The sequence below is a fragment of the Ctenopharyngodon idella genome, chromosome 7 (assembly GCF_019924925.1).
Source record: "Ctenopharyngodon idella isolate HZGC_01 chromosome 7, HZGC01, whole genome shotgun sequence".
In the NCBI taxonomy this organism is placed as follows: domain Eukaryota; kingdom Metazoa; phylum Chordata; class Actinopteri; order Cypriniformes; family Xenocyprididae; genus Ctenopharyngodon; species Ctenopharyngodon idella.
Window position 1 is genome coordinate 28,710,247 of NC_067226.1, and position 23,336 is coordinate 28,733,582.

The 23,336-nt window shown below is 36.1% G+C and overlaps 1 protein-coding gene across 6 annotated transcripts in view; it reads left to right on the plus strand.

Moving 5' to 3' along the window:
• The window catches only part of LOC127516295 (Fc receptor-like protein 5), a 192,660-nt gene that overhangs the window by 20,347 nt on the left and 148,977 nt on the right, over positions 1 to 23,336 (plus strand). The window contains exon 5 of one of the 6 annotated variants that reach the window (XM_051900781.1): positions 2,230 to 2,571. The exons of the other annotated variants lie outside the window; for them this stretch is intronic. Within the exon in view, the coding sequence (XP_051756741.1) occupies positions 2,230 to 2,571 (342 nt within the window). The remainder of the gene's footprint in view (positions 1 to 2,229; positions 2,572 to 23,336) is intronic. 6 annotated transcript variants of the gene reach the window in all.

A 23,336-nucleotide genomic window follows, 5' to 3' on the forward strand; every position in this document is an offset into this window, starting at 1 on the left:
AACTTCATAGTAACCAACTGTGACAACTAACAACTCCATAGCAACACCCTAACAAGCACCCTGGATACCTTAGCAACTGCCTAAAAACACCATAGCAACCACCCAGAACACCCTAACAACCACCTAGCAATGTCCTAGCAACCACCCAAAAATATCATAGCAACCGCCCAGAATGCTTTAAGAACCTCCTAGCAATGCCTTGGCAACCACACAGAACACCTAGCAACTGCCTAGCAACACCCTAGCAACCACCCCAAGTACCTTAGCAACTGCATAGCAACACCCTAGTAACCACCCAGAATACCCTAGCAACTGCATAGCAACACCATAGCAACCACCCAGAACTCCCTAGCAACCACCTAGCAACAACTCAGTATACATTAGCAAAACCCTAGCAACCATCCAGGATACCCCAGCAATGGCCTAGCAACATCCTAGCAACCATCCATGCCACCCTAGCACCCCAAGTACCTTAGCAACTGCATAGCAACACCCTAGTAACCACCCAGAATACCCTAGCAACTGCATAGCAACACCATAGCAACCACCCAGAACACCCTAGCAACCGCCTTGCAACAACTCAGAATACCTTAGCAAAACCCTAGAAACAGCCTAGCAACATCCTAGCAACCATCCATGCCACCCTAGCAACCGAGTGCCGAGTTTTGCCATGGCAAGCACCGCTCTAGTTCTCTCTGTTCTCGTGTTCAAAACCATTTGAAGGAGCAAAACAGAATGAAACTGTACACAGAGATCTCAACATGTTTTGTATTTAATTACTTAATTGCTGCTTGAACTTACTGGAAATCTGTGAGTCTTTATACAAATGAAGCTTTGCTTTGAGTTTCAGACGATCTTGTCATCGTTTTGTTCCTGATTATGATTTACAGCTCATTTGACCAAACATTAGATTTAAGATTTATTTTATCCGACACTCACACCAAAGTTTCATCATCAGCTCACCTGAAAATTACAATTCTGTCATCGTTTAATCACCATCATGTTGTTCCAAATCTATATGCCTTTCTTCCTCAGAACAAAAATATTTTTTAATAATGCACTGATATTATAATGAATGACATGATGAACTTTCAGAGTTCAAAAAGGACACAAAAGCACCATAAATGTATCATAAAAAGAGTCCTATGATTTTATATGAATGAAGTCACATGACTAAGAAGAGTATTTTAGTCTGCATCATCATGACATCACAGCACATCAGTCTTTCTGAGCAGCATGAACCTGAGATGATCACGAGTAACTAGATCTGAGCACAACACAAACATTACTGTCCAGAGACAAACACGCTTTACAAACAAAACATGAAACCTCGAAGATTTACTGACAGTTTACAGTAGGGGTGTCACAATATATCGTGTCACAGTATATCGCAATACAAAAATGCAACAATATTTATCGTGGATAGTCACAATGTGTATTGTATATAGTTCACCCAAAATGAAAATTACTGTGTGAGGAAAATATTCAAGTTTACAGAGTTTTAGTGTCAGCACTACATTGAACTACAATGTATAATGTTGAGTATAATGTATAATAATGCAATGGGGGAATATTTGTGGGTTCTGATAATGCCAAATATCTTTTGTTACCAGTAAAAAAGTGGCCTACGTTATTTTAAATATAGTCAGTGATGGAGTGCAAGCATATTCGTCTAAAATAGTTCTGTATTTTCAGATTCAGAATCATGAATATTTTTATTCTGGTGTCACCATTGTCCTGTGCGTTGGGTTACCAGCACCAAATTCTATTTCCACCTCAAATGTAATACCAAATTTAGCATTTTAATCAACAGTACATTTTTGATATTATCGCAATAATATCGTATCGTGAGTTCAGTGTCATGATATGTATCATATCGTGACATGAGGGTATCGTTACACCCCTAGTTTACAGTCATCTCTGATCACTAATGTTATGAATCAAACAAACAAAATGAAAACAGAAACAATTCACAGAAACGCACCTCTGTCAAAACTCTGCGCTTGGTACGTGACCAGAAAAAGACATTAAAGCTCAGACAAAGTTCATACTGTCCAGATATTTCACAGCATAGGATATATGGGACATATGGATAGGATTTATGTATGGGATCCAACATATAAGATCATTTTTACAGAATCTATAAGATTTTAAAGTGATCAGCAGAATAAGCATGAAACCATTTAGTTGATTTAAACAAAATATTAAAACATTTGTGTTTCTTCTCAGATTCACCCACATCTACACTGACTGTGACACCAGACAGATCTGTATTCACTGGAGAGACAGTCAATCTGACGTGTGTGATAGAGACTTACAGTAACTGGATCTGGAGAAATGGTCTGACATATGACTGGAGAAATGACTGGACACATGAGTGGACACATAAGTGGAGATATGAGTGGTATAAAGGCAGCAGATATAGTGTGTTACAGACGTCTGAGCATTACAGAGACACTCTCACTATCAGTGGAGCTACTGAGTCTGATCAGGGTCAGTACTGGTGTAGAGGACAGAGAGGTGGAAGACCAAACTCATCACAATCAAGCTCTGTTTCTCTCTCTGTGAAGGGTGAGTTGAACATCATTGTCCTTCTAAAAAGACGGATCCCAATATTCAACAATAAACAATTCCAACTGTCACATGACCTCATCACATTGCAAATTCAACGTTTCAGATCCGTGAAAACAACTAGAAATGCTGTATTATTATTACCAGGTGTAGAAACTCAGAAGTGAAGACCAGGAGACTCAGTGTATCTTCAGCAGGATTCTTTATTGAGAACATGCTGTTGGTCTCTGCAGTCGTCAAGTCTGACTAAGGGTTGTGCATTGTATTTTATAGGCATTCAGTGGGCAATCCTTAAAAGTGTTGACCTTACACACAGCCTTAGTAGTGACTACTAAAACAAAAGCACCTAAAGACAATACAGGAAATTACCCCTGACTGTGACCCCCAAATGGTATAAACAGCAGCTGGTCATGAGAACTAAGACTGTGTCAACATTCATACATAGTTTGGCTCTCAGTAGGAAGATCAGAGACTTGCAGAATCCCTCACCGGAAACTATATTTAATCTAATCAGTAAACGGATTGTGTTCACCTTGAATGCCCACATTAGATATTCATGTGAAATTAGGTTAGGATGTAGGATCAGCAGATCTTGAACAGATCTTAAATTTGTAATCCGACACAGGCCAGTAGTTGGCGATGTCAAAGAAACACTATACGCCTATAGACTGATCATATAATACACATGCGCATGACATCATAATTTTCACAAATTCATGTTTTTGTAGTTTACACAGAGACGATAACTGTATGATTTTCAAAAACATGCACTTTGAATCGCGTTTTCAAGTTTGCGTTTTCGTGTAAATGAACAGCCAAAACATAAAAAGTTTTTAGTTTTTTTATTGAAAACGGTGTCGTGTAAACGGCCCCTTAGTTCCTGGTCTTGTGTTTATGTTACATTCTAGTGTGAATTGCTTTATAGTTTCTGGTGTTTATTTAATGTTATTTCATCGTCTTTTTGCGTCACGCATCTTTGTTTGGATTGTTGTTACACTTAAACCATGACACATACATGTAGACTGGATATGAATATCAATGTTTTTAGTTAGTTATGTTAATAATAGCAAACATTTCAAGCAAACTAGATCTTTAAATAATTAATCGGAATTTAAATAGATCTGTGTAATGCTCGTGTAAAATCCATATTTTTCAACACTTATTCTCTTCTGTATCAACTGTTGCAGACAAATACTCAATGATTTGTCAAACACAGGTGAACTCTGACTCTTGAGGATCTGAATCTGTTCTTGTTCTCCTGCAGGTCTAAAGCCAAAGCCTGAACTCACATCAGATCCTGCAGGAGCTGCACTGACAGGAAACACAGTGACTTTGACCTGTCGCATGGATCCGTCCACTGGATACTGGGACTTTTACTGGTACAAACACACACTGAACCCTGAGACAGAGAAGAGAGAAACAAACTCCTACAGACTGAAGATTGATTCAGTGTCTGATGGAGGCCAGTACTGGTGTAGAGCTGGAAGAGGGAAACCAGTCTATTACACAAACTACAGTGATGCACTGTGGGTCAATGTTACAGGTGAGAGAGAGAAAACTGTGTGATTCAACATACAGATCAGAGACAATATTTACAGACTATCTAAAACTTCAAATAAATGTAATAATCTGTTTGTACAGAGAGTCCTAAAGCTGTGCTGACGGTACAACCTGATGAACGAGTGTTCAGAGGAGAAACAGTCACTCTTAGATGTGATATAAAGTGGGGAGGAGACACTGAGTGGACATACAGATGGGAAATAAATGGAACCAACAACTTGAATATAAACTCTGCCAATCGATGTACAAAACAAGAGTGCTGCACCAGTGGAGTCAATAAACAGAAACACAGAGAAGCTGTCAGTCTGTGCTCAACACAAGAGTTGAACATCAGCAGTGTTAAATACTTTCACAGTGGTAAATACACCTGTACAGGACAGATAGACACTCAGATCTCTCAGCGCAGTGATGCTGTTACACTGACTGTATCAGGTGAGTTTGTGTTTGTTGTGATCAGCTTCTCCATCAGTTTCTCTATGGCTCTGTAACTCATGATGTTTTGTTCAGCTGAAGCTCAGGCAGCAGTGCGAGTGTCTCCACAGCCGTGGCTGACTGAAGGAGAATCAGTGACTCTGATCTGTGAGGTTTCAGGCTCCTCTACAGGCTGGACGTTCAGCTGGTTCAGAGATCATGATCATCTGTCAGACAGCAGCAGAGGAGCTGGAGGATCTTACACTCTCAGTCCTGCTGCTCTACAGCACACAGGAGTTTATACGTGCAGAGCAGAGAGAGGACGACCAGCCTATTACACACGACACAGCAGCACACAGCCACTGTGGGTCACTGGTGAGTGTTTGTTTGTGCTCATCCATATTTGTATTTCATTGCTGTCTCTATATTCGTATTCTGGCACAAAGTGTAAAAACAATCCTAAACCAATGACAACCTCAAAAACCTGCTCTCACTTTTTTCCAAATCTCAGTCTAAACCAGATCAGACACACTATCAAATACACACTCATAATAATGTCCTTCTTATTTCAAACTTTATTACAAAATAAAGTTTTGTGCTTATGATGAATCATTTTGTCGTATTCATCTTTTAAGGACAAAAGCATCTGCTGAATGAATAAATTTAACTAGAAAGGTCATCTGACCAAAGAGATCATCTGTGATTCAACACTTGTGATATGAAGCTTGCAACTGATGTTAATAGATTCACTGTTTGGCTACTATCACTTCTGCTTAGTGCTAATATTCATCTTAATTGTACTTCATTACCTGTTGGAGATGATTTTATTACACAAACGTGTGCTGTCAGTTTTTAATGAGATTTTCCTCTTTTCAGGTGTTTCTTCTTCAGTGTCTCTGGTCATCAATCCCAGCAGAAGTCAACACTTCTCATCTCACTCTCTCTCTCTGAGCTGTGAGGATCAGAGTAACTCTGCTGGATGGACAGTGAGAAGATACACAGACAAAGACACAAAAACTTGTTCAACACAAACAGGATCTGCATGTGTAATCGAGTCTCTCAGCACATCTGACACTGGAGTGTACTGGTGTCAGTCTGAATCTGGAGAGAAACGTCATCCTCGAAACATCACTGTACATGGTGAGTCCAATCACACTTACAACTAGATGAAACATAATAAAAAAAAAAACAATCTGTCCAAGATTAAAAATGGATAGAATTAAGAATTCAGTCATGAGATTATGTATTAAAGGAGCTCCTAATATGCCCCTTAGTATTTTTTTCCCTACTATGGTAGTCAATGGGGGGCGAGATCTGCTTGGTTACAAACATTCTTCCAAATATCTTCCTTTGTGTTCAGCAGAACAAAGAAATTTATACAGGTTTGGAACAACTTGAGGGGGAGTAAATGATGACAGAATTTTCATTTTGGGGTGAACTATCCCTTTCAACTAACTGAAAATAACAGAATTATTATTATTATTATTATTTTTTCTGCACAGTGAATATCAAGATTTCAACTCTGTAATAAAATAAAATACACTATTATTCAGAAGTTTGGGATTTATTTTTTATTTTATTTTGGAAAGATGTTTGTTCAACAAGGCTGCATATATTTGATAAAAAATACAGTAAAAGACTGACATATTATTACAATATTATAAAAATAACAATTTTCTATGTTTTTATTCCTGTATTTATTCCTGTGATTCAAATCTGAATTTTCAGCATCATTACTCCAGTCTTCAGTGTCACATGATCCTTCAGAAGCTGCACTGCTTCATATTTTTTGTTGAAACTATGATCATTTTTTTTTTTCTTTTCTTTAGAAAGTTTGAATAACAGCATTTATTTGAAAAATAAATTTTTTGTAACAAAAAAATTTTGGTAAATGCATCACATTTGATAATGCATCCTTGCTGAATAAAATAATCAATTTCTTAGATAAATGGTTTGTAACATTTTGTCCCTCCACATTTAATAATAATTGAAGTATGGCTGATTAAGTACAGCCTGTATCATCACTAGCATCTGTTGATGTATTTCTTGTGTTTGTAGATGGTGAAGTGATTCTGGTGAGTTCTGTTGATCCTGTGATTGAGGGAGAGACTCTGACTCTACACTGTTTACATCGATCTACAAACTCCTCGATCCTCAGCGCTGATTTCTATAAAGACGGATCACTGGTCCAGAATAAGACGACAGGAGAGATGAGCATCACTACTGTCTCAAAGTCACATGAGGGTTTCTACTACTGTAAAACAGAGAGAGGACAGTCACTCCACAGCTGGATCTCAGTCAGAGGTGAGAGTCACTGGAGTCTGTAACTGTGAGATGATTTGATTTGATTCATGAGCATCTGATGAGATCATCTTATAAACAAAATCCCACAATTCAGTGAAATCAAGCGTTTTTTTAGCTACAGCATTTAAATAAAATCGGATCAAACATGTTAGTGACTTTCCTGTCAAAATATGACTTTTCATAAATTATTATAATTTTTTATTATTATTATTATTATTTGAAAGCCAAAAGAAATGAATCTGATTTTTTGAATGTTGCTCAATAATGTTCTTGTGTTTCTGTTTTTCAGTGTCACGTTCAGGTCAGATTTCTGTCTTCAACATCCTCAGTTTTCTTCTGGCAGCTTGTCCGTATGTGGTAGCGACAGTCGTGATGCTTTACAAATGTTACAGAGCGAGAGGTAAAACTTCTGTCTCTCTCTCTCTCTCTCTCTCTATTTCAGTTTCTATTTCTATTTTCAGCTTTATAAGCATGACTGTACTGTATATCATGTTATAAGCATGGCTCACAGTGTTGCCAAAGCATTAATATATATATAGATAGATAGATAATTTAAAAAGACTAGATCATGTTGCATGTAGCATAGTAAATAAATAAACAAAATGAATAAAATAAATCTAAATAAATGAATAAATACAGTGGATCTCTCTAGAGAGTTAACCGTCTCTAACATTGCGAATGGCTAACACATATTTAGCAGCTGTGCTGTCATCTTCTCCAAGTATGAAGGGCATTTTCTCAGTATCACTAAGTTCAATGAATGATGGAATCAGTGCTTCAAATCTGGGGAGAAATGTTTCTCTAACATTGTGATATTTAATACAGATGAGTAGAAAGAGTTTCTCATCCTCTAATTGCTGTAGGTCACAGTGTCTACAGATCCTCTCTCTCTCTGTCCATGTGTGTTTACATCTCCCTCTCTCTATTTCTAGATCATGCTCACTTAATCTGTATTTGAAGAGAATTTGTCTTTTTTTAAATTGTTTAATTAGGAGATAATTTGCCAATTTAGTGGTTCTATTTAGGTTCAAGTAACATGGAGTTTATTTTTTTTGGTCAAAAAGTGCTTTTAGTGATTCATCATGAGTGTCTTTCAAATTTTTGTCAGTTTCTTTAATAATAGTTTTGGGGTTGCAGCTGTAGTCAGTTAGGAATTGAGTTTCATGGACTAGTTGAAGAGGGAGTGTGTTTAGAGGACGAGGTTCTGGTGAGGTTTCATTGGTGATTAGGGCTTTATATGGACTGAATCAGGATCAGACTGATGCAGGTGATGCCAGAACTGAACACATCTCTTCTGGATCTCAATGTTCAGCAAGTACAAGCCTAATTCAGCCCTGCAGGCATCATTGGAAGTGCTTCTATGGACCCCTAAAATGTTTTTAGCCATTTTTAATTGTACTTTATCTTTTTCTGAAGTTTTATTCCAATTTTTAAAATTTAGTACTGATCCCAAAATTTCACATCCATATAAAATAAGTGCTGTGCTGTAGGACTGTCCTTTATACTGTAAGTCAACTGGTGTTTGTTTCCCTGAGATCTGGCTTTCTTCTGGAACAATATGACTCTGGTTTTGTCCAGATTGACTGTCAGAACTACTTGTGACAGAACTGTTCCAACTGAAGCCCCTCAGCTGTGCGGGGCAGCAGGACCAGATCATCTGCATACAGCTGACCTCTGACCTCTGTGTGGTGTAGAGTGAGACTGGGGACAATAGAGTGCTCCAGTGCTGATGCCAGATCATTTAGAGTATGTAAAAGTTAAATCGGACTCAGACTGCAGCTCTGTCTCACTCCACGTCACTGCCGGAAAAACGCTGTTCTGTGATTATTGATTTTCACCGCACATTTACTGTCAGTGTACAGAGATTGTATAAGATCGAAAGTGCCAAATTGTAGGAGTTTGTACAGTAAACCATCATGCCAAATTGAGTCAAATGCTTGTTTTAAATCTTTAAAACATGCAAATATTTTCCTTTGTTTGTCCTTGATGTTTTTGTTCATTAGAGTATGAACAGAGTAGATGTGTTCGAATGTGTGCTGTTTTGGTAAAAAGCCAATTAATATATTGCTCTTTTTTCCACAAATTAGACTTGTAATTTGTCTGAATAAGTAAGCCATAATATTTGACTGGATGGATCTTTGTGCTTTTAGTTAGAAAGTCTCTTTAGTTGTTTTCTGAGACCTGCACATTCATTATCAAACCAAACATCCTTTCTTATTTTCTGTTGATTTGTTTTATGTTTGCTTTGCCGTTTAATGTTAGAGTCGCCAAAGTTTTGAATGTGTAATTTTTTTTATTGTTGTTGTTACTAAATTTATTCCATTAACATCTAAGGTGAAATCAGTGGACATAAAGTCATCCAGTATTTTTAATACAGTTGGACTGTTCATGTGTTCTTTGAATTGTTCCATTTGAGTTTGAGTTTCTAAGGAAACAGTTTTTCAGATTTGAGTGGAGAAGTTTTGGTCCTTTCACATGGTGGTTTCAGATAAAGCACTGTTTGGCAGTGATCAGAAATCAGGAGTTAAAGTCTGACTGTGAATACATTAATAAAGTTTGGATCAATATCTGTTATTGAATAATCAAACACACTGGTTCCTAATCTGGAGCAATAACTGAATCTACCTAATGTATCTCCTCTAGTTCTACCATTAATGATTTATCGCTCTAAACCTGTACAGAGTTTTAACATTTGCTTTCCGTTCATGTTGACTGAACTATCACAGCTGTTTCTTGGTGTGAAACTTGATGAGGAATGAAATCTGATGTCATTGAGTATGTGGCCATTATCTACAATATTTACATAATCACTTTCTCTCCCTGTGCTGGCGTTTAAGTCTCCGCATATGAGGATATTTCCTCTGGACTGAAAGTGAAAGATGTCCGTCTGTAACGTCTGTCGGAAGCTAGTTATTTTAGTTTTTAAAGACTTAAATATGGATATTTTTCTTACACAAATGCATCACTTTGCTTCAGAAGGCGCTTATTAAACCCCGGAGCTATGTGGATATCTTATATTATGGATGGTTGCACTTTTTTGGGCTTCAAAATCTCATCCTCTATTTACTGTCATTATAAAGCTTGGAAGAGCCAGGATATTATTTAATACCAAAAATATTAATATATCTCCGATTGTACTAGTCTGAGGATACACCTAGGATAGCTTGATGGTGAGTAAATCATGGGGTAATTTTTGTTTTTGGGTGAACCAACCCTTTAAGGCTGTGAAAATAAATAAGTTATTAATCATTTTATAAAGATTAAGTTAAAGTAACAACCATCAGTTAATATTTAAAGTCTGTTTATAAAGTATTTACATAGACGTTTAATGTGGATGAGCTTAAAGGGAGCACACTGAGATTAAATTGGAGCAGCAACAATTTTTAATTAATAAATATTACATTAAATTTAGAGGACACGATTTTGATAAATAAATAATCTAGGTCATGTATTAAGTTTATACATATTTTAATATGAACAACTATCATTGACAATATCTATGAAATTATACTTTTTCTTATTGATGTCACACTGAAGCTGTGTGATTTTCATAGTAGTGCACCTTTTAAGCTCACCTAACAATAATATGAAGTCTTTAAAAATTGCAGCAGTTTAAAACCACAGACCATCAATAAACTGTAAATGTATAATATTATGGATTTAAAAGTACAAGCCAGTAATGCCTGAAAAGTAATATATTAGTGTAGCAAACAATCTTATACAGCTAGTAAGCTAACTATGTTCTGTAGCATCTGCGCTATGTTGCTAAAACTATCTTTTGGATCTAACTGTAATAATTTTCCACATGCAGGTTCCAGGTTATACTATGCAAAAGTCTAAACATTAATCTCTTAATTTTGCAGTAAGTAGTTATAACTACCCCAAAAAAAGGCTTAACCACATTAAAAATGCACATTTAAGAGGCTCCTCTTTTGGTGAAAGTTTTCAGACAGCTTTCAAAATGGCTGCCAGACAGTGTGAACACATGGATACCCATATCTCAGTGTGCAATGGTCTGATTTTCTTGAAATTACAGGAGGTATGTAGTAACAAACACATCAATTGGTTAAGACATCAAGTAGGATAATACATAATTTTTTCTTTTTATAATCTGAGCTCAAAGATGGTAGTGTGCTTAATGGGTACTTGAGCTTAATAGGTACGTTTACCCTAGTATTCACAGCCACATTTTATTTTAGATTTTTTTTTTTTTTTTAATGAAGGAACAACAATTTCATTGTATCCTATTGGACAATGTAAAGTCTCATTACGACACCACGTCTCATGAAAGATACTGATGTCCATATCTGTTACACTGCTGAGTAAGTCTTGGTCTGCAGTCTTGTTACCAAAAGTAGAAGAGTGCAGACCCCCTATAATCCAACAACTGATTTTAAATGACTTCATGGATAGATTTTTCTGTAATGTGTGTTTGTGTGTGTATATATACATGTGTATAAATGTGTGTGAGTTATGCAGGCTATGTCATCAGTCTGGAGCAGATGATGTTCAGTAGATGTTCAGCAGCTCCAGGGTTTTGTGGTTGTTGAACTGCCGCTGCGTAGCTCTTGTGTTGTGATGGAGGTCCTGTGGCCGATCTGGACTCCTCCTAGATCAAGGTCTCTAGCTCTTGGTGGCCGAGAGCTTCTCTTGTCATTGGATTTTCTGCTGTTTCTTGTTGTGTTTCCAAGGTCACTCACGGATACTTTTGCTCCTTGCATGTTGAGATGGTCATACATATGATGAGGCTTTATGTGTTTGTGATGGGCGAGATGAACATTAGGAATAAGTGTGCAACTTCTGGTGAGTTCCTCATTGTTTCCATGAATCACGTGGACTGGTACATCAGTGTGTGGCAGTAGTGAAGACAAAGATATTTTAGCCTCTGGGAAACGTTGTGTGGCTCTGATGCACCTCTCTGGTCACAGGAGCACATCTCTCTCTCTCTCTCTCTCTCTCTCTCTCTCTCTCTCTGTGTGTATTTTTCTGAGTGGGACATTCATGTTTTTTTGCATATTTCACAGTTCCATCTGATGAAGATCAAAGTAAGTACGCCGTAACAGAGGAAGAAACTTCAATCTGATATTAATCTCTTTAAAAAGGCTCATCATACAGGTAATTCTGTCAACATGTTTGAAGGTTTTGTCAGCATTTATTTGTCCTTAAAAATGGTTTGAAAATATTTAAGTTTGTTCTTTTATAAGCTTCATATTTTTTTTTTTTTTGTAATATGTATTTGTCATAACCTTTTTGCCTGAAAAGAGAAACGGTTTTTCATGCTTTTATGGAGTGCGATAGTCCGAAGCGTTTATTATTGGTTTTGCAAAACCTGTTTAATTCCTTTAACAAAGTGTTTTGTATGATATAACTTTTATTTTTGGTTTTAAATTTCTTAAAAAAGAGGAGTTGACTGAATTTTAAAACTAGATGGCCAAACTAGCCATCTGAGCAGGACAAATAAATTTGAAAGGTTGTCAGGGGAAGATGTAGTGTTTGTTCTTAAATATGCTTAAAGCAAGAGTATTAATTGATTTTCATTTTTATAAAAAGTTCTGTTAGCGTTTGAGATGAAATGGAGATTAAATGGAGTGTTGTGTTGTTGATGACAAGCTATTTTTTTCTTTTTACTAATTTGTTGTCATTTATTTTTTCTTTTGATGGTTTCCTTTGTGCTTATAATTAAGTTTTGGGGAAAAAAAGTGTATCCATGAAGTGTGAATTGTAATAAAATCACTTTTAAAATTCAAATTCTCTTTCTTTCTCTCTCTGAGTGTTTTTTCCCCAATCAATTCACATATTCTCTCACTGCATGACAGACATGTCTACCGGTCTTATATTATATAGGCTAAATCAATATTAACAGATGATGGTCATTAAGGGAAGCAATAACTGCAGTGAAAAACAATAAATAACAAATAACACAAGACATGTCCATTTAAATGTTGAAAATGTGTGTGTGTCTGTATGTGTGTGTGCGGTGCATTTCACAGTTCCATCTGTTGAAGTTCAAAGTCAGTACGCTGTAAAGAAGAAACTTTAATCTGATAATACGTTTAAAAAGACACAAACCGTTACCTCTGTCAACATGTTTAAATGCTCTGTCAAGATATGGTTTGAAAATATTGTAGTTTGTCCAACTTTTATAGACTTCAACTGTGTAATATAATTGCAGGGGAGCGGGAAGATGATTTGGGTTGGGGGTATACAGAAATGTTATATAGAATAAAGAAATATTATATAAAACACGTCAACGCCATGAAGAACAACAAACAATCCCTGAGTACACTGGTTTAAATGGAGCATACAGTAGGCCTACATTTTTGACAGAACAAACTTACAGTAATGAAACCAGGAATGTATTTGTGATAGACTGTTACAAACAAGGGCTATTGAGGCAATAAACGACCCTGCACGGTGACAGGAAATAAACGGTGATGAATATACCGTTGTGAATATACCTATACCTTACACACAGACTTGTGCTCCAGAGTGGGGTGCAGTGGGAATCGGCCAGTAGGTGGCGACAAGTCACTGTCTTAATGAGTGAGTCACTGAACAATTCATTTAAATCAATTTGTTCAGAGATTCTTTCAGGAATGAAACATGTTGCTCCAACCAGTAACAGAACTTATGTGGCTTTGTTTAGAACTATTTTTATTGAAGTAGCAAAAACAGACGATATGTGTCTGTAAGTTACTTAGGCTACTTAATATTAACTTGTTTATTCCGTTCTCTCATATCAATATCACGTTTGCAAAATTCTTTTTCCAGGGAAAAACAGCACTCTTGCTCTTTACTTTTATTGTTTAATGTATCATTAGGATTATGTATCATTACAAATATAAAAATCAGGAACTCATGCATCCCCCCATCCCCCCCAACTTAATTTTTAGGTGCATTTTTGTTCATTTTGATGGCATTTTGCCACAAGCCCTGTTAATTTCAGTCCTTGTGCATCAATCAAGGTCCAGAAGAAATAAAATAATAGACTAATCTCGTTTTGAGAAAGTAAACTATAAGATTAAAACTATAAGATTTAAGGGGTTGTAGCCCACTAACAATTTACAGTTAAATTCCTCACTGGGGGAATTATTATTATTTTTAATTAAATTAAAGGTGGACTCAGTGTTATTTCAAACACACTGTTTGGAAGTTAGTCGGCCGAAACCAACAACAAACGTCTAACCAATCAGCATTAGGGGGCGTATGACAATCGAGGAGAGAGAATGAGCAAGAGGGAGATTTGAAAATAAGGAAAAAAAAAACTGCAGAACGAGAGATGGGACACAATACAAAAGAGCTCAAAAGAATATCACTTGCAATGAAGGTTTCTGACTGGGAAAGCGCTTTAGGACCCGCGTTTTTCTTCAATACAATATTTTTTCCATCATGTAAATGAAATGTTTTTACATTAAAATAAATCATTCTATACATTACTTAAAGTACTTTTTAAAGCTAATTAAAACAGAACGTAGGTTTAACATCAGAAAAACAACATAACATTTTCAATTAACAGTATATAAAACAGAACAAAACATTTTTGTATACACTTTCATTCGGCTGATCAGGGAGACCCTGGTGGAGCTGCTGGACCTGGATGCGCTCCACATTAGAGACCCTGGTAAGGCCTCTGCCAGCGGGACATCATCTGGGATGAGTGCATATTTCCACTGTCCACTGCGTTGTCTACCAACAGGTTTGTTGCTCAATCGACGGCTGCCATGTCACCGAGATTTTTTCAGAAAGAGGGAAGAATAAAAGAAATGAACTCAAATCAAACCATAAAATATTTCAACATGCAAAACAGATCTATGGTCCATTCAAATTTTGTCTTTAGCTTTATAATTGTGTTGCCTGTTACAAATAGTCATGGTCAGCAGGTATATTTTAAGATATGTCAGTGCAAGTTTCTTTTAGTTAAAACAACTGAAACATGCATTTTAGTCTGGGACTAGCTTAAGCCTTCTCAGTGAAACCGGGGGCATAACATTTTTACTGTTTCTATTATATAGTGTACATATTTTTTTCAACAATATGTAATATCTAAATCAAACTGTAATATCCATGATGTCCAAAACGTCAGTTTTTCATAAATACAGTGTTTGTCTCTGAGATGGAGTGGAGTTGAATAAAATCCTAAAATACTGTACTTTAAATTTAGACTTAAATACAGAGTAAATGTATAAATGTGAAAATGTATTTTCACAGTTAACATTACATTTAACATAAGAAATAAACAAGGTTTACTAATAGTTGCTAACGATATAAAACTGACATTACACAGTTTAACCATACATATTTTACCTGTTCATATGGTCCAGTGTCCAGGCGTTGGCATTGAAACATGTTAAAATCTAATAGAAAGTCATAAAACTTTTCTGCATCCATTTCCCTTTTTAAACTCAAAAACTTCCTCTGTCACACAACTGCTAGGCCATGTAATGATGCTCGGCTCATTGTTGCCAAGTCTGAAATTGGGCTACTATTACACTGTTGCTGTGATTACTCTACTTTTGGTATGGTTTTGTTGTGCAGACCTGGCAACCCTGCAACTCAGTGAGACCTTCCTCCACTCCAAACCCTCACCCCTTTCATGCACTTCGAAGCTGGGACACAGCTTCGGAGTGTGAGTTTTGGAGGTGGAGCAATGAAGAGAGGGGTGGGTTTGTTTGGGTTGATTTCAAATATCAACAGTGTTCAACAACGAATTTGAGAAATTGCATACAGCACCTTTAATGGGTTTGCTGATTTAAAATGTATTGATTTCTTTATAAAAAAGAATATTGCGTTGATAAACCTGTGTACTTCCTGTGCCCTGTATATTTGTTATAACCATAGACTGTTCAGTGACGTTATCATGTCTTTGTGTTGTATATTTCTAGAAGATCTTGATTGGCTTGTTCAGGCATTTCATTAGCAGGGATGCAAACACATCATAGATGAAAAAGATGAGAAAGATGCGAGACATCCCATACTTGACTCTTGACTCTTTCTTAGCGTTACAAATAAAAGTGAAGCAAAATTATAACAAGATGGGTGAGCACATTTATCATCTACTATGGTTCTCATCACACAGTCATGTACTTCTTCTACGTCATCACTGCATAAAGCGTGTTGAGTGAAGTGATCAGTCTCTTAAAGGGCACAACACACAATAATGTGATGCATGTAAATAGTTTTGACTGTTACAGATTCCCCACCAGAAGGAAAAAGGCTGTCCCCAGCCATACACAACATAAGGACAACATTTAAATCTAGCCCCATACATGGAAACTTGGAAATCCATCAACCCATATTATGTTTCACACACAGAAGGCAATAACTGGCATACATGTCAGTACGAGCTACACATTACAGTACGCTCTTCAAAGACACATCACATAGAAAAGGAAAGCTTGTGAAACCAAACCATACATGTAAAATAACAATTTTCCTTTTTTTTTTTTTTTTTTTCCAACAAGATAACATGAAAACACTTGAAGACCATACTTTACAGGTCCTATTCCTATGCCAGAAAAGAACATCTCAATAGTAACATTTAAACACATAAGACATTCAGACCATTAAACACATTCCTACTTTAGGTCCAAACTGTCAGTATGATACTCATTAGTCCATTTCTTATCTGACCACCCTGAGGTGATTCTAGGGACCAATATAGGTCTGAGATTGAAGCGATGGGCCTGTAGGTCAATGTCAAAGTCAAGAAGTTGCGTATATCATGTAGATTTGTTAATGTCAGTGTCATTCAGTGGTGGATAAAGTACTCAAAAGCCATACTTGAGTAAAAGTATATTGAATTAGCGCAAAGCAGATTTGTGGGATATATCGGTCCCAGGTGGTGTGTTAATCATCCACGTATGCTCGAATTGCGGGTGATATGCAGTTGTGAGGCGATGTTGAGTTCCCAGGGCAGCGAGCACCCGTTCAAATAGGTCGCTCACAAAAGAGGAACCCCTGTCTGAAATGAGGTAAGCGGGCCCCGTGACGAGAAAACACTTGGCATTTTTACTCATAACTTCATGAAACATGCACAGATCGTAGAAAATCATTATTTAATGCAGATTCTCATGATTAAAATGAGTCCATAATCTCTTGCGTCGATCACAAAATATTCCTCATGGAAGAACAATTTTAAAAATGCCCATTAGGGGGTGTCAAAGGCTAAACAAAAAGGCTACCTTGGTTCCAAATGCTGTAACTTTCGATTACTTTATGCTATCACCACAAAATTTGACCCAGATGCAGCTCATATGTAGTAGAGCTTCATCAAAAAAGATTTTCCTCTTATCTTATTTCCTTACTGAATTACTGCATGTCAAATAAGAAAGATATGTAAAATTCTAATAAAGGTCGCTGGTGCATTGCACAGACCAAATGGAAGCACACAAAACTGAAACAGCCCACAATGTGAGACAAAAGCCATCTTTGGTCTTGAGTCCTCCACCATGGAGACTTGCCAGTATCCCAGAGCAAGGTCGATTGTGGCCTACTGGCATAACAATGCAATACGATCATTTTTTGAAGCGTAACATTAGTTTCAAAGGTCATTTACTCATTTTGATCACTGCTGCAAAATCAGTGTTTATATCTGGCCAGGGTCTGCTAAAATTTTCCAGATGTGGTTCATTGTTTCGAGGTGGTTCTTTCCTTTTTACACTGGGGTTCACTGTTTCTTGGGTCTGCGCTTTTCCCTTCAAAGCAATTTGTTTCTTAGTGACGGTTGTGTTGTTCAAGCCCGAAATGCCCGATCATGTTTGTAGCGTGATCCATTAAAACGTACAATATATATATTTCAATTCAGACCTAGATACTATTATTACTATTACTCCACTAGGTCTGAAATATATTGTTCGCTGCAAACATGATGATCTTAAATTTATTCATTATTAATTTACTATTAATAAATGTGTAAAGTTGCATAAAATGGAAATACTCAATAAAGTAGGCTAACTACGTTACCTCAGATGGTTGAATGGTTGGATTCCACAACTGGTAAAATAAAACATAGCCTATATAAGACAATACAACATTTACTGTGGGACCCATACAATTTACTGGTGACTTAATTTAAAAACCTGTTCTATTGCGATTCTGAATTGGCAGTGAAATTCGCCGATTTTGGGTGCGTAAGATGTGAAGGATTCTATGGTCCAGTTAGTATTTTCACCCCATAAAGGCAGCCGCGCTACCGGAGCGCCATCTAGTGGCTGTTACCCAAAAAGTATCAAAGTGTCGCCTCTTGGGTTCTAAGCTCTTTGATGAATCATTGAATCACGAACAATTCGTTCAAAGCCGCAGATTCGTTGCTGTGTGTTGTAGTTCTGCTGTGGCTTTCGTTTGAGCTATTATTTCATTGCAAAATAGAGCAAATACTGACAATATTGTGAAGAACATCACTTAATATTACCCTTTTGTTTGTTGAAATGTTGTATAAAATCAATATCATATTTCCAATCGTGTGGATATTTGGAGTTGCATTTTTGCTCGTATAATATTATCAACATTAAAAACAAGAACTCACAAAAGGTATGTTTTGTATCAAGAGTTTGAATCTTAAATTGATCTCTATGCACCTTTTGTGCCAGGATATTTGTTCAAGTGCTAAATAATCTACAGGTACATTGTCGAGAACGGCAGTAATGTAGCGCGATTTGCTCAGGCAGCAGACTCTGCACACAACCTGCACCCATTTGCACGCTGCTTATGTGGAAATGGACGCTGTCAGATTTGGTAAAGATGCGGCATTTTGATTGGATGTATTTATGTATTCATGTAGTCATGCATTTATGACATTGTGCCTGTTAGAATATATATGGTCGGTTTTAATGTAATTTTAAGGTGGGGAAGAATTAAATGAACGGCAACATTCGGCATTTTGTTCGCGTACCCCCTCTGTCACCTCACGTACCTCCAGGGGTACGCGTACCCCAGTTTGGGAACAGCTGCTTTAATAAATGTCAGAAAAGCATACATTTCCATAAAATACAAAGTCCCATAAAACAAAGTAAAAATAATCATAACCAATAGAATATATTACATTTACAGTATTTAGAATGGGTCACAATAAACTTATCACAACACAGGTCTATGTAATACATGTCAGGAAATGGAAACGATAGAATATGTATTGATTAAATGTATCACATATAAACAGGAAAGAATTTAAATAAATTTATAAGAGAATCACAAGCTTTGGGAAGCACAGAAGTAGCCTCTATTAAAAAAAAAATAAAAAATAAAAATAAATAAATAAATAAATAAATACTGGACCAGAACCTGGTAGAATAATAAGTACAATAATGAGGTTCCTATAGTAAATAATAATAGTAATACTTTTATAATACTATACAATCGTCATAAATAAAGCAAATAAAGCTAAATTACATTTAAACTGAATTGGATTTTCCAGTCATGTCTGGTTTTGATGAACACACCTAAATAATAATAATAATAAAAATAATAATAATAAACATTTATTTGTATAGCACTTTTCATACATAAAATGGCACTCAAAGTGCTTCACAAGCATAAAATCAAATAATACAATCACACAATGTCAATATAAAAATATTAGAAAATAAATATAAAAGGTTATAAAGCAATTGGCAATACACTTTGACCTCAATATCAATATAAAATAATATAAATAAAACAACTATAAGAGAATCAGAAGGTAAAATAAAACATAAAACAGATCTAACACACAACTTATTGTTAACGATAAGCAACTTTAAAAATATATACTTAACTCACTTTTTGAAAATATGATTGCTGGTAGCCTCTTTTACTCTTTTACATTTGGTAGACAATTCCAAATTTTTGGAGCATAGTGGCTAAAAGAAGTACCACCAGATCGTTTATGATTTACTGTATAATGTGCCAGAATATCTTATATCAGCAGACCTTGTACATTTTTTTATGTTCAAAACAAACAGAAACAATTAGTTGGAAATGGACTTTCACAGAGTTATTGAGATGGCTCTTAAAAAAAAAAAATAATAATAAAAATAATAATAATAATAATAATAATAATAATATTAAGCTTAACAAGATAACGAGTTAACAAGTGGGCATGGTCCAATGAGTGTCCATGGTAACTAAGAAGGGGAGCAGCAAGGGAACATGAGGTGCACAAACAGAGATCATGACACATTGCACGTAGAAGCACAGTTTCAAAGAAATTTTCTTTGAAAAAGTGAGATAATGTTGTCATAGAATTGTTTTAAATAATACAATTTTGTTAAATGCCTGACATAGTTTAAAAGAATTGGGGTCTTCTTGGGTCCATTCGGAAAAAGCACATTTATTTTAAATTACCCGAGACCCAAGGCCACTGATACCAAACCCGACTCAGCAGGACCAGATCTTCTGCATACAGCTGACCTCTGACCTCTGTGTGGTGTAGAGTGAGGCTGGGGACATTAGAGCACTCCAGTGCTGATCCCAGATCATTTAGAGTATGTAGATGTTAAATAGAGTTGGACTCAGACTGCAGCTCTGTCTCACTCCACGTCCCTGCCGGAAAAACGCTGTTCTGTGATTATTGATTTTCACGCACATTTACTGTTGGTGTACAGAGATTGTATAAGATCAAAAGTTTTTCCGCCGATACCAATTTGTAGGAGTTTGTACAGTAAACCATCATGCCAAATTGAGTCAAATACTTTTTTTTTTTTACTTTTCAAAACATGCAAATATTTTCATTTGTTTGTCCTTGATGTTTTTGTTCATTAGAGTGTGAAGAGAGATGTGTGCTGTTTTGGTAAAAAGCCAATTTGTGCTTTATTTAAAATGTTGTGTGTTGAGATATATGTGACAATGATCTCCACATGCTTTCTTTAATTTAAGATTTTTAATATGTTCTATAATTTCAGACATTGTTATAAATTTCTCCAGTGGATTTTGATAATTTTTAATTGTTTTCTTTCATCAATTTTTTGATAAAGATTTTCAAAGTAAGATTTACATTTGGAGTGATATCTCTAATTTGGGTTTTTCAGGTTTTTTATATAGGTTCCTGAAAGTGTTTTGATCTACTGATTCATCAATTTCATCAATTTTAGTTTTGAATATTTTTCTCTTTTGTTCCACAATAGTCTTTTGAAAATTTTCAGACAGTCTGAACAGCAAGTTAATCTACACTTTTAAATGCCCAAAAAGGTACTAAAACATATTTAAAACAGTTCATGTGAGTTCAGTGGTTCTACCTTAATATTATAAAGCGACGAGAATACTTTTTGTGCACCAAAAAAAAACAAAATAAAGACTTTTCAACAATATCTAGTGAAGGCCGATTTCAAAACACTGCTTTGAATCTTTTGTTTCGAATCAGTGATTCAGATCGCGTGTCAAACTGCCAAACTGCTGAAATAATGTGACTTTGGCACTCCGAACCATTGATTCAAAACAAAAGATTCGAAGCAGTGTTTTGAAATCGCCCATGAGTATGTGCCCATTATCTACAATATTTACATAATCGCTTTTTCTCCCTGTCCTGGCGTTTAAGTCTCAGCATATGAAGATATTTCCTCTGGACTGAAAGTGTAAGCTGTCAGTCTGTAACTTTGGAAAACTTTGCTTTTCAAAATAGTGAGGTGGAATATAGACAGACAGAGGTAAAGATTACACTGTGATATGACTGATTTCATTTCAAACCAAATAGATTAATTTTCAGTTTTAACAATTATAATTGAATGTTTCAAATTGTCTTTGTGCCATATAAGTATTCCACCTGAGTCTCGGCCACATTTTATTTTAGATTTTTTTTCAATGAAGGACAACAATTTTATTGTATCCTATTGGACAATGTAAAGTCTCATTGCAACACCACATTTCATGAAACTGATGTCCATATCTGTTACACTGCTGAGTAAGTCTTGGTCTGCAGTCTTGTTACCAAAAGTAGAAGAGTGCAGACCCCCTGTAATCCAACAACTGATTTTAAATGATTTCATGGATAGATTTTTCTGTAATGTGTGTTTGTGTGTGTGTATATATATGTGTGTATAAATGTATGTGAGTTATGCAGGTTATGTCATCAGTCTGGAGCAGATGATGTTCAGTAGATGCTCAGTAGATGTTTCATCTGATGAAGATCAAAGTCAGTATGCCGTAACAGAGGAAGAAACTTCAATCTGATATTAACCTCTTTAAAAAGACTCATCATACTGGTAATTCTGTCAACATGTTTGAATGTTCTGACAGCATTTATTTGTCCATAAAAATGGTTTGAAAATATTGTAGATGCACTCACATAAAATCATTCATGAACAGGTGCTGGAGCAAAGCATAAAGTGTAAAAACACAATGTACAGTCGTGGCCAAAAGTTTTGAGAATGACACAAATATTAATTTTCCCAAAGTCTGCTGCTTCAGTGTTTTTAGATCTTTTTTAATCAGATGTTACTATGGTATACTGAAGTATAATTCAAAGCATTTCATAAGTGTCAAAGGCTTTTATTGACAATTACATTAAGTTAATGCAAAGAGTCAATATTTACAGTGTTGACCCTTCTTTTTCAAGACCTCTGCAATTCGCCCTTGAATGCTGTCAGTCAACTTCTGGGCCACATCCTAAATGATGGCAGATCATTCTTGCATAATAAATGCTTGGAGTTTGTCAGAATTTGTGGGTTTTTGTTTGTCCACCCGCCTCTTGAGGATTGACCACGAGTTCTCAATGGGATTAATGTCTGGGGAATTTCCTGGCCATGGACACAAGATTTCAATGTTTTGTTCCCCGAGCCACTTAGTTATCACTTTTGCCTTATGGCAAGGTGCTCTATCATGCTGGAAAAGGCATTGTTTGTCACCAAACTGTTCTTGGATGGTTGGGAGAAGTTCCTCTGGGAGGAAGTTTTTGAACCAGTCTTTATTCATGGCTGTGTTCTTAGGCAAAATTGTGAGTGAGTCCACTTCCTTGGCTGAGAAGCAACCCACACATGAATGGTCTCAGGATGCTTTACTGTTGGCATGACACAGGACTGATGGTAGCGCTCACCTTTTCTTCTCCAGAAAAAGCTTTTTTTGGATGCCCCGAACAATTGGAAAGGGGATTCATCAGAGAAAATGACTTTACCCCAGTCCTCAGCAGAAACCCCGATAAGATTGTAAAGGGTGTACAGTAGTCCATAAGAAAGCGCTATATAAATGCCTTATTTGTTTTATTTATTGCTTTAGTGAGAAAATGACAGAGATCGTCTTTAGTTTAAGAGGCCCGAATAAAGAGTTGAGCTCATAGTTGTGGTTTGACTTCTTCTCTGTTTCTGCTCTGTGGTTTTAAGCAGAGTAGAAGAAATATTTATGCTTTTTTCCGCATCCTTACTTTCATAAGCTTAAAATACTCTAAAAGCAAAAGATTCACAGCAACATGTACAAGTCATTTTCATTAACTTCCCCTTTTTAGAAATCTGTGTTCAGGAAGGCCTGAATGAAGCACTTCTCACTTCTGAATGTAACCGCTGTCATGTTCTACCCTCCTTTTAAAA